The 13,020-nt window shown below is 41.8% G+C and overlaps 1 protein-coding gene and 1 pseudogene across 1 annotated transcript; both read right to left on the reverse strand.

Annotated features, from left to right (window-relative positions):
- Positions 1 to 792: 792 nt before the first annotated feature.
- On the reverse strand, positions 793 to 9,315 carry LOC145535575 (bublin coiled-coil protein pseudogene; annotated as a pseudogene).
- A 50-nt stretch (positions 9,316 to 9,365) lies between these two features.
- SMIM10 (small integral membrane protein 10) lies at positions 9,366 to 11,204 on the reverse strand. The gene has a single exon (XM_081566449.1). The coding sequence runs from the start codon at positions 10,956 to 10,958 to the stop codon at positions 10,752 to 10,754; it is 207 nt and encodes a 68-aa protein (XP_081422575.1). The 5' UTR covers positions 10,959 to 11,204; the 3' UTR covers positions 9,366 to 10,751.
- Between the last annotated feature and the right edge of the window lie 1,816 nt (positions 11,205 to 13,020).

Consider the following 13,020-nt stretch of genomic DNA (forward strand, 5'->3'; position numbering starts at 1 on the left):
GAGTCCTTAGAATAGAGGATGGTCAGGTGAATCCATTGTAACACTTGTGAAACTTCCTCTTGGCCTCGCCCCAAAGTACCTGTACCAGTTGACCCTGGCAACTTACAGAGGGAAGCAGGACAGCCACACACCTTCCAGAGACTAACTGGAAACTGCCTTTAAGGCAAAACTACTGCCAAGGGATCCAGAACACCCCCGCAGTAGTACCTAGCACAGAGTCGAGGGAGCGCTTTTGGAGGTTAGGAAAAAAGGGTTCTTCTTGGAGGTTGAAACTCAGAAGGCTCGGGGAGACCCTGACCCCCTCCTCTGGGATTATTCTACCAGTTTCCAGGAACACTTAGCATCAGGTAACATGTGCACACTGCTTAACGTATGCATTTTTTGTAACTGTGGTTGATGGCAAGCCTGAAGGCATCCAAACTCCCCCAATAAGGCCAAAGACCCTCTCAAAAGGGACATTTAGGCTTCCGTTTAGAATCCACCAAACCAAGCCTAACCTCTTCTTTTGTATGAGGTTTGCAATATAAACTTGAGAATATTAAGGACCTTTTATGTGTGTGTGTGTGTGAGTGTGCACACACTGTTGGAGACTACTTCAGTGTGAACACTCAAGGCCTGGGCAAAGTGAGCAGCATTCAGGAGTTGGGCAGGCAGGCAAGTTGGGTGGGTCACAGGCCCACACCTGATCCCAAGTGGGGGTGCCTGGAGATGGGGGTATGCCAGGCACACAAAGAGAAGTACTAGAAGGATGGCCCAGGCAGGCAGATCCCCCAGGACATCTGGAGGCCAGTCCTAAGCCAGGCGGTGAGGGCTCAGGTTAGAGCCTGGCTCAGGCAGGCAGGGTTGAGGCCTGGCTCGGGGGCCCTTGGAGGGCTCCACTAGGGGCTGCCAATCGCTTGGGGCCTCCCTGAGCGGCTGCTGGAATTCAAGATGTGTCTGCCAGTTAGATTCAAGCACTCCTGGAAGTGGCCAGGGAGGTGGTCATTCTTCTCCTCCAGCTGGTCCAGGCAGGTATTGACCTGGTCCAACATGGGGTTGATGGCTGCCTGTACTGCTTCTCGGGCGAAGCCGTCATCCTTGCCTTCTGTGTGGACATCCACAGGCATGCCCTGTTCCACGTGGCCTCCAGACACGGCGGGCTCGTGCACCCGCAAGGCTCACGCAGCAGCCCTAGAGCAAGGCAGCACGTTGGGCGGGCGGTCGGCCGAGGCAGGGAGGGTGGAGGGCGGTCATTAAAACCTTGTGCTCATTGAAATCGCCCTCCTGGGAAAAAGAAGGCAAGACTGTCACAGTCTGTCCTGATTGAAGATGTGCCCACTGGGTGGGTGGGCTCGGGTCTCTCCCCAATTATTTATAAAGATCTTATAGGCTGTGGGTGTCCGCAACTCGCGTCTTGCCATCCCGGTCTAGGGGTCCCCAAAGCTGAAACGTGTCACCTCCTGCCCAAGGGGTTCCTCAGGATGCAGATGTCAAAGAAAGTCCTCTGTTCTCTCATCAGAGCTGGAATTTACCTGTTTATCTCAGTATTATGACCTACTCACGTTAAAGAATGACTTATCCATTAAGATGTGAGCTACCCAACTTAGCTATGCAAGCCCAAGTCAGCAGCCAGGAGAGAAACATGGTGAGATTTGGATGTGGGGGAGTGGATCTTCTTCTCAACTGAACTCCTAATACGGGATCGGCAGGTATTAATTAAATAATTAGTCAATTGACACGTTTTGTAGGAGACCAAGGGATTTTGGACCTGGGGAAGACTTGAGAGGAGTATGCCTATTTTTTTCCATTTATTGAGGGCTTTTTATGAACCAGGCTATATATGTCTCCTTCACAACCATTGCTGTGAGGATAAATGAGGTGATGAATGATCATCTATTTCTATGTGGCTGGTAAGTGTCAGGGCTATCCTAACGTTCTGTTGCTTCCTCTAACCTCTGTGCTCCAACTGGTTGTATCTCTGAAAACACTGAAATCATCTTCTGCACCTTCTGAGGGATGCAGAGTTAAGAGTGGGTGTGGAAGTTTGCCCCCATCCTTTTCTTCCGTAATCCACCACATGATGGTCTCTGCTCACCCTGCTGGAATAGACTGCTCCAGGAAACCTCCTGACTTCAGAAATTTCCAGGCAGAGACAGACTCTCATCTCCTGTCTACTGCCCCATGCTCCCTGGCCACTGGAGAAAGAGCTATGGGGTTAAGAAGGAGCAAATCACCCTCCTTATCAATAGAGGAAGTAAAATGGGGTAGCTTATCCTTATGGGAATTGCAGAGATTTTGGCCACCATCCAAGACTTCTAAAAGCACTTGTTATTCCTACCACACCCAGGCTAATTTGGATCCACAGCTAAAACAGGCTCTCCATGCTAGTAGGTCAGCCTCTTGGCTCTTATCATGTAGCAGATCCTGTGGTGCCCAAAATGTTTGGGGTGAATTGGTATGCTTGCTGTATGGAGCATGTGGCAAGGAGAATCGCAGCTCAGGCTGCTAGGAGGTAATATCCACTATGAACCTGGAACCCATTTATGGTGCTGTTTCTCCCATTGCCAAGATCTGCAAGTTTCAGAACGGAGGGGCAGAAATAAAGGTGGTGTCTCTCATAAGTACACCTGACCCATCTGCAACAGTTGTACTTTGTGTCCCTGCAAGTCTGATCTCTGCTGGTTTAGAAGTTCTCGTTTCCTAGAAGAAGCACATCTAGTATGCAACAAAACAATGGTTCCACAAAATGTGAAGTTCACTCTTAGTTCCTGGAGCCACTCAAAACAGGTGGTTATGGTGTTCATTCTTTAGAATGAGAACAGGAAGGAATACAAATGAGACTCGGATCCCCTAAGGTCTCTTCTTATATGACAGTGCTGAGGGGTTGCACGCCCGAGTACTGCATCCCTAAGAAGCCCACCAAAGCTCAAACTCCTCAGGAAAGAAACTGTGCCCCACCCCCCGGTAGGTAAGGCAAAAGGAGAGTGAAATTGACAGAGAAGTTATAAATAAATAACAGGACCACCTTGTGGCTATGTGCAGACACAAGGACTTACCCTCTACCTGTGTTGCCCGGCTGACTGTGTTTTTTAAAAACTCTCTCACCTCTTCTTTAGTATTGTAAATAGGATAGAGTGGGAGTGAATTCACCATTTAGGTCATGGAACTGTAGAATAACAATGATGAGTTGGGATAATGTGGCTCTAGAGAAAGAAGAGATCACGGAGAAAACCTGAACTGTAAACAGAGGCCCCAAAACCTCACTTTTGACTGTGATAGCTGGAAATGTTTGTATGTGTTGCTTCTCTCTGGGTAGTTCTTGGTGGTATGTGGAGTAATTAAACTATGCCAGGAGGGAGCCATGTTTGGAATGGTATGAATGGAAGAAGGGTGTTTGTACAAGCTAGGAGTAGAAGGTAGTTACCATCTATATTACTTTTCTTTTAAAAAAATATTTATTTATTTGGCTGCATGGGTCTTAGTTGAGGCATGTGGGATCTAGTTCCCTGACCAGGGATTGAACCTGATTCCCCTGCATTGGGAGTGCAGAATCTTAGCCACTGGACCACCAGGGAAATCCCCTATATTACTTTTCTGTCTACCTAACATTCACTCCTTTAGGGAACTGCTGAAAATCACAGGGATTCGCTTCTTCAGACCACAGGAGTGCTTGGTATAGAAATACAAATGATGGAAGGACAGCAGTACCCAGCAAAGGACCCCCAAATTGGACCCCCAAAAGACCGTTGCTTGTCCTTTTAAAGGCCTCCACCTTTTAAGACTTTGGTTACCTTACCCAGAATTATTCAGATTCTTTGGTCCAACAAAATTTAGCTTATGAACTTGACTTCTAGCTTCCCAAGCATCCTTCAGGAAGGATTTGAAGCAAAGTTCTTAGATTTGCAGTAACACTACCCAAGGTCTGGACTTAGGGTAACATGTCTTAAAAGACAGACTGTTTCCCACTCTCTGACCACTCCCACACCTATACTGGGGCCCAGGATTCTAAAGATAGTCTCTCTGAGTTGCTGGAGAAGGGAGTCATCACCAGTAATCAATCAGATGACCAGAACCAGTCTGAAGGCAGTCATGGGACTGTGTTCAAGAAAGGGGGTCAAGGGTCACAATGCAGGCTGTAGTCCAGCTCGAGGAAAGTCTAGGGCGTGGAACCTTCATCTGTGTCTGTGAAGTCAGAAGTTTGGTCCTACCTGGAGAGGACCTTGGGGAAAGGAAGGGGGAATTGATAGAGTCAAGGTAGAAAAGGAATTTTTTTCACCAGTCAGAATGGTCATCATCAAAAAGTCTACAAATAACAAGTGCTGGAGAGGGTGTGGAGAAAAGGGAACCCTTCTGCACTGTTGGTGGGAATGTAAATTGGTACAGGCACTTTGGAAAACAGTATGGAGGTTCTTTATAAAACTAAAAATAGAGCTACCATATGATCCAGGAATCCCACTCTTGGGCATGTATCTGGGGAAAACTCTTTTTTTAAAAAAAATGAATTTATTTATTTAATTGGAGGATAATTACTTTACAACATTGTGATGGTTTTTGCCATACATCGACATAAATCAGCCATGGATGCACATGTGTCCCCCATCCTGAACCTCTGTCTCACCTCCGTCCACACCCCATCCCTCTGAGTTGGCCCAGAGCAGCGGCTTTGAGTGCCCTGCTTCATGCATTGAACTTGCACTGGTCATCTATTTTACATATGGTAATATATGTTCCAATGCTATTCTCTCAAATCACCCCACCCTCACCTTCTCCCACACAGTCCAAAAGTCTGTTCTTTACACCTGTGTCTCTTTTGCTGCCTTGCGTATAGGATCGTTGTTACTGTCTTTCTAAATTCCATATATATGTGTTAATATTCTCTTTTGGTGTTTCTTTTTCTGATTTGCTTCATTCTGTATAATAAGCTCCAGTTTCATCCACCTCATTAGAGCTGACTCAAATGCATTCCTTTTTATAGCTGAGTAATATTCCATTGTGTATATGTACCACAACTACCTTATCCATTCATCTGCCAATGGACATCTAGGTTGCTTCCATGTCCTAGCTACTGCAAACAGTGCTGCAATGAATGTTGGGGTACATGTGTCTCTATCAATTCTGGTTTCCTCTGTGTGTATGCCCAGCAGTGGGATTGCTGGGTCATATGGCAGTTCTAGTTCCAGTTTTTTAAGGAATCTCCACAGTATTCTCCACAATGGCTGCACCAGTTTACATTCCCATCAACAATGTAAGACGGTTCCTTTTCCTCAACACCGTCTCCAACATTTATTGTGTGTAGACTTTTTGATGGTGGCCATTCTGACTGGTGTGAGATGATACCTCATTGTGGTTTTGGTTTGCATTTCTCTGATAAGGAGTGATGTTGAGCATCTTTTCATGTGTTTATTAGCCATCTATATGTCTTCTTTGGAGAAATGTCTGTTTAGTTATTTTGCCCACTTTTTGATTGGGTTGTTCGTTTTTCTGGTATTGAGCTGCATGAGCTGCTTGTATATTTTGGAGATTAATTATTTGTCAGTTGTTTCGTTTGCTATTATTTTCTCCCATTCAGAAGGCTGCCTTTTCACCTTACTTATAGTTTCCTTCATGTGCAAAAGCTTTTAAGTTGAATTAGTTCCCATTTATTTATTTTTGTTTTTATTTCCATTACTCTGGGAGGTGGGTCACAGAGGATCTTGCTATGATTTATGTCAGAGTGTTCCACCTATGTTTTCCTCTAAGAGTTTTATAGTTTCTGGTCTTACATTTAGATCTTTAATCCATTTTGAGCTTATTTTTGTGTGTTAGAAAGTGTTCTAGTTTCATTCTTTTACACGTGATTGACCAGTTTTCCCAGCACCACTTGTTAAAGAGACTGTCTTTCCTCCATTGTATATTTTTGCCTCCTTTGTCAAAGATAAGGTGTCCATAGGTGTGTGGATTTATCTCTGGGCTTTCTATTTTGTTCCATTGATCTGTATTTCTGTCTTTGTGCCAGTACCATACTGTCTTGATGACTGTAGCTTTGTAGTATAGTCTGAAGTCAGGAAAGTTGATTCCTCCAGCTCCACTCTTCTTTTTCAAGACTGCTTCTTTTTCAAGATTCGAGGTATTTTGTATTTCCATGCAAATTGTAAAATTATTTGTTCTAGTTCTGTGAAAAATACCATTGGTAGCTTGATAAGGATTGCATTGAATCTATAGATTGCTTTGGGTAGTATACTCATTTTCACTATATTGATTCTTCCAATCCACGAACATGGTATATTTCTCCATCTATTTGTGTCATCTTTGATTTCTTTCATCAGTGTTTTATAGATTTCTTTATATAGGTCTTTTGTTTCTTTAGGTAAATTTATTTTATTCTTTTCATTGCAATGGTGAATGGGATTGTTTCCTGAATTTCTCTTTCTGTTTTTTCATTGTTAGTGTATAGGAATGTAAAAACTCTTAATCTGAAAAGATACATGCACCCCAATGTGCATAGCAGCACTATTTACAATAGTCAAGACATGGAAGCAACTTAAGTGTCCACTGACAGATGAGTGGATAAAAAAATTGTGGTCTATATAGACAATGGGGTAATACTCAGCCATAAAAAAGAGTGAAATAATGCTATTTGCAGCAACATGGATGGACCTAGAGAATATCGTACTAAGTGAAATAAGTCTGACAGGGAAACACAGATATCATATGATAGCACTTACATGTGGAATCTAAAAAAAATAATACAAATCAACTTATTTACAAAACAGAAATAGACTCAGAGACATAGAAAACAAACTTATGGTTACCAAAGGGGATAGAGGGGGTGGGACAAAGAGAAATCAGGAGTTTGGGATTAACAGATGCAAACTATTATATATGAAACAGATAAACAACAAGGTCCTACTGTATAGCACAGGGAACTGTACTCAGTATCTTGTAATAACATATAATGGAAAAGAATTTGAAAACGAATATATATATATATTATGCCTGCCTGCCTACCTGCTAAGTCACTTCAGTCGTGTCTGACTCTTTGTGACCCTATGGACTGTAGCCAACCAGGCTCCTCTGTCCATGGGATTCTCCAGGCAAGAATACTGGAGTGGGTTGCCATGCCCTCCTCCAGGGGCCATGGATCTTCCCAACCCAAGGATTGAACTCCCATCTCCTGCATTGCAGGCAGATTCTTTACCACTGAGCCACTGGAGAAGCCAAATATATATATATATATGTTGTAAATAATGCTGCTGTGAATATTGAGGTCATGTATCTTTTTGAATTAAGAGTTTTCTCCAGACATATGTCATATATATATAATATATATATTATGATATAATATTATATATGTATGATTATATATAATATATATAATTATGTATATATATGATTATATATATAATTATATATATTATATAATATATTATTATATATATACACACACACATATATTTGGCTATACCATGCAGCTTGTGGGATCTTAGTTCCCTGACCAGGGATCGAACCTGGGTCCATGGCAGTGAAAGCACTGGGTCTTAACCACTGGACCTCCAGGGAAGTCTCTATATATTTGTATGCATAACTGAATCACTTTGATGTACACCTGAAACATTGCAAATCAACTATACTTCAATTTAAAAAAAAAGAAAGAAAAGGAATTCTTTTGATCTGGTATGTGAGAGAGGAGCTCCCTCCCATCTGGTGCTTTCAGAGAATTGCATGTTTAGGAAAGCTTGAATTAAAGGACATTTTCTGTTGCTCTAGGATAGTGTTAGCAGTGCTCAAGAGAACTGCACCTCACTCGACAATTAAGTCTGTGCCAAAAGTTTCCAGGAATATTCAGCTCATGAAAGTCAGATGATCATGGAATTGAGCAGGTTAATGAATCTGAGGATGCTGTGGTTTCACTGGCTGTCTTTTTTTTTTTTTTTTGGTCTGTCAGATGAAGAGAAATTATACCTGCAGTGAATTAGGGGAAATGATTTGAAAAGTGAACCCCCAAACCAAAAACCTGTACATAATCTATGCAAGTTAAAAAATTTTTAACTGCAATTGTTTAGAACTGTGTATATTTGATGTTTCTATGTTAATGGGCAAAAACTATGTTTTCTGAGGAGAAAGTGACATTTAATTACAGTTTAATTAATTGCATTTAATTACAGTTAGAGTTTCCACATTAAAGCTATTTTGTTTTTGAGTATTGTTGCAAGAATGCATTTAATATCTCATCAAAACTAATTTCTTTGGTTAAAATTCAAATCCTGAGTGGCTCTGAGTTACACCTGACCCTCCATTCATTTGCAGTGGTACATGTACTTGGAAGTGCTAACCCAAGGGTGTAGGAATGGGGTGTCTAACCCTGTGTTCCCCAAATCCTAGCATCCATTCCATCCACTTGGATAGTGAATTTTACACTAAAGTTTTTTTAATATTTATTTTATTATTTATTTAGCTGTGCCGGGTCTTAGTTGTGGCATGTGGGATCTGATTCCTTGACCAGAGATCAAACCTGGGGCCCCCTGCATTGGGAGTGCAGAGTAATGCAAAGAAAAAAACAAATCATAACTATGAATGTCTCACATTAGTAGGAAGAATAATATTGTTGGCAATATTTCATCACTCTGCCACTATCCTTCTCCGTGTTTGGCTCCTCTCCTGCAAACCAGGGGTGATGATAGTCACGTATCTCTGAGCTGTTGTGAGGATTAAATGAAATGGTGCATACAAAGTGCTTGGGATATTGCATGGTTATAGTAAATGTGCAATAGTGTTTCCAAGTATTATTTCTCTATAATTAAGAAGAGTGTATGTTATATAATATATATTTCTCTTTGGCTCAGTAATGGCAACCCACTCCAGTATTCTTGCCTGGAAAATGCCATGGACAGAGGAGCCTGATAGGCTATAGTCCCTGGGGTCACAAAGAGTGGGACAGAACTGAGCATGCACATACTACCCCATTCCATTGATGAACTATTTCTACTTAGCCCAGCTTCTGTTGCACATTTAGCTTATTTCCCCCCTCTTGCTATTATGATCAATACTAAAATGTGAGAACCTTGTCTAAACATCATGGGGTACTTGCCCAATTATTCAGTTTTGAAAAATTAAATCACACTTTTTGTTTTGTTTTTACCTTAACCATGACATTGCAGAGATTAGCTTAAGTTTCATAGAGTAAGGAAGCTCTGGGTTATCTGAAGATTACTGATCATTTCATCAGGCATTTCCTTACGGTCTTATGGTGTACTTGGAAAACGAGGAAATCATATTTCATGTGATCATTTGGGAACAGTTTAGGATACGCATCCACTATTGCAGAAAGATAGGAAGGCAGAACCTACCTGGACTCATGGGCCACTCCCCAACCCCCTTTCCCCAAATTTCCTTCCAACTGCAGTAAATTCACTTTTAATAGGTTTTAATTTTTAATCAAGATAATACATGCATATAAAGGATTATAAAAAAAATCAACCAGTACAAAAGGACATATAATGAAAAGCAGTGAATCCTGGCCTACTCTTCTTCTTAACTTTTGCTTTCCCATTGCAGAGGCAAAAACTTTACATGCCTATTTAGAGGTTAACTCCATTTTTCCTAGTAATATGCTTTTCTTACTGTTTTTTAACTTGATGAAGTGAGACATTTTCTGCTGCCTTCCTGCTGTCTCCTGGGTTTTCCTCCCCCACTTCCCTACCATTGTATCACTATTTTTAAGTTTCCTGTTGGTTAACTCCTTCAATTCGGCCCCTAAATTTGCCTTATTCTTTCACCTAGAGACTTCCTCGTTTAGGAGAATAACACCACTATTCCCTTTCCTCCCCTCTGGTTGCTAACTTGTTGCCTGTACTTGTCAAAGTTGATTACCATTCCCATTCTGTTCTATGACCATAATTAAGTCTTCCCTGCTTTGTCTAGAGATTAACTCTAAAAAACGAAAAAGCATAACTAATATTTCCACTGTAATGGTTATTTAAACACTGTTCATTGAAATAGGGATGTTGAAGCTGTGATTGGATTTTCTGTGATCGCAGTCTTGATCCACGTATGCCAGCGTTCCGATTCCCTTTCTCACACTCCCGGCAACGGTTGAAAAACAGGCTGTATCTGAGGTTGCTTCATATTTGAAGCATGTTCTCCTTGTACAGTTTGAAATGTTTGTTTTTCCCTGAAGGTTCTGGTGTTTTTTTTTTTCTTTGGGGGATGAAGAAAATTATGCCTTTCAGATCACGTGATCAGTTTCCTCCAGCTTCTAACTCCATCCATCTATTGCCTAGAATTGATTCCATCCAGTTGGAAGTCCTTTCACTTCTTTTTCAAATTTGGAAGATTTGCTTCCTATTTGGACCATCCTTGTGCAGTTTATTTAAGTCGTTGGTAACTTTTCCTCTTTTTTCTCCTTTAGGGCATCCTGTGCTCATTGTCATTTCCCAATGTGCGTGCTCATTTGATTCTTTACCAGCTGAGCCACGAGGGAAGCTCTTTATGTACGGAAGAACTTCTTAAATATTTCTGAGGATTTTCAGATTTTTAAGTTCTGTTCCTTGAATTAGCTATTTCCTTAAGATTCAACTTCTCGTTTATTTTAGAGTTTCCTGGTTATATTGCAGGCTTTCCGCAAATAGTGATTTCTAGCTGCCCGTTTATATGAAAAGATAGGGCGATAGCAGGACAGGTTGGCAAGCGTGTGTGCGCGAGGCGAGCTGGTCACTGTGCTCTAGGGCGGGTGAGCCAGTGGGTGGAGGTCAGCCATCCTGCTGGGCACCCCCACTGCCACAAAGTTAGTTGCTCTAAATATGTACCTGCAGGCGGACGTTGAGAATCACCGAAGCCACTACGTAGAAGTAGGGGAAGTTCATGCGCAGACGCCAGGCCAGGTCGAAGAAGGTGATCAGCGTGCGCGTGAGCCCCTTGCAGAAGGCGCCATACGAGCCGCGGGTCATGGCTGAGCGCGACAGGCGCACTGCTACGCCCGACAGGGCCGCTGCTGCTGCCATCGGTTTGCTGTGGCCCCGGATACAGCGCCCAGAACCAGGTGCTTCCCGCTGGCTCAGCGGACAGAAGGACGCTCGCGGGGAAATCGGCGCGGTAGGTGGATCGCGCGGCGGCAGATGCTAATTGCGCTGCACTGCGGGATCCCTCCCCCTCTGGCTCTGCTCCCTCCTCCTCTGGCTGTGCTCAGGCCACAGCGGTCACTGGTGCCCCGCCGGGCCGCCCTCCTAAGCTGCCTCGGGGCCACGTGGGGCGGGATCAGGCAGAGCGCCAGGGATCCAGAACCCTGGGACGGGGAAGGGGGAATGTTAAGGGGGAGTCGGAAGGAGGGGGCAGGGGCGGGCAGTTGTCCAGGAGACCTAGCTTCCTGACCCCAGTGGTCCTTTTTTAACTTTTAATTTTTAACTGAAGCAAAGTGAAACTTGCTCCAAACGTTACAATTTTTCCTTCATAAGCACGATCTTGAGCAGCTTCGAAGCTTGAACGCATTTCCTGTTGCCTCAAATCCCTTTAGGAATTTTTTTGGTCCTCAGTTGTAAGCTAGTATAAATACACCAAACCAACTAACTTTAAGTTGTGTGCATTCTGCTTTATTCATTCAAGCGTCTTATTTGTTTTTGCGTTATATCTGTAGTATTCTGCTAATGGGAAAAGTCTAAAAGCAAGTTTTTAGACTTTGTCAACAGCACTATGAGAACAATGGAAAGCAAATTCCCTGCTTAGCGTCCCTTTCCCCACCCCGCCCCAGCAGCCATGAACTGAGATTACGTTTCCTGTATATCCCTCCAGATGTGATGTGTTGATAAGGTGCTCTTACCATGTCAGTAACACACAACTACCTCACTCTCCTTGAAGATGGATAATTACACCAATACATATATTAGCTCATAATGTTCAATAATTCATTTAATAAGTCCCTTGTTGATGGGCGTTCTGAATGTTTCCAGTTTTTCTTATGCCAAAATTTATTGCAATAGCATCATTGTAAACATGAATTTGCAAGTGGCAGAAGAGGATGAATAATATGATTCCATCTTTATTATAAAAAAACATCACATAGCATAAATATTTAGTGTTTGAGGTCAAAAAGTTTTCCTAATACATGCGGTTGATCAAAGAAGTTTAGAGAAGGAAGCTCTATCCAACATTAAGTGTCAGTCTTGGAATTTTTTTCCTCAACATGATAGACAACAATTGTATCTTATTATTCTTCTCATTTGCAATTATTTAATTATCAGAGAAGCTTAGCAACTTTAAAAAATTTCTTTATTTTTAATATATATAATTTTTACCAATTGTTTGTAAATCATTGAACCTTCAGTATATGAGAAAAGTAAAGTTTCTAGGATCACAACCACCAGGAAAAAAAGACTATTAACAGCTTGGTATATGTTTGAGTCAATTTTAATAAACAACACACACACACACACATATATATATTTCACACACCAATAGTAAAACAAAAGTGAAATCATATGAACATACTGCCTTGACAGTTGTTTTTAAACATAATGATATATCTTGCTTATCCTTCCACATTGATTCTTTGTGATCAATAGTACTGTGTATGACTCCTTACGGCAGGCCAATCATTAACTGAAGGATATTTGGATGGTTTCAAAGTTTTCACAGTCATAAACAGTGTTGAGATTAGCATCCTCACACATATCTTTGTATACTTCTCTGATGTCTCACTCCAGTACATTCCTAGGAATGGAGTTCTTGGATCAAAAGGTTTTCATTTGTTTAATGATTTTGATACATATTGTCAAACTGTCTTCCACACAGCTGTAAGGAATCCATGAACATCCTCTACTTTCTTAATAATGGCATCGATGTTCTTTTAAATCTTGGGCATTCCAGGTAAAAATGACATCTCATTGTTTTAATTTGCACATTTTGTTTACTGGCAAGGTTAGACATCTTTTATACATACAGATATTGTTGCACATTTGCATGAAAGGAAGTACTCTGTCAAAAGATTTGTAGTCTTATAGAAAACAAATTTATGGTTACTGGAGGGAGAAGGATAAATTAGGAGTTTGGGATTAACACATTGCTATATAT

Source organism: Giraffa tippelskirchi, chromosome X (genome assembly GCF_054371585.1).
Source record: "Giraffa tippelskirchi isolate mGirTip1 chromosome X, T2T-mGirTip1v1.2.pri, whole genome shotgun sequence".
NCBI lineage: Eukaryota > Metazoa > Chordata > Mammalia > Artiodactyla > Giraffidae > Giraffa > Giraffa tippelskirchi.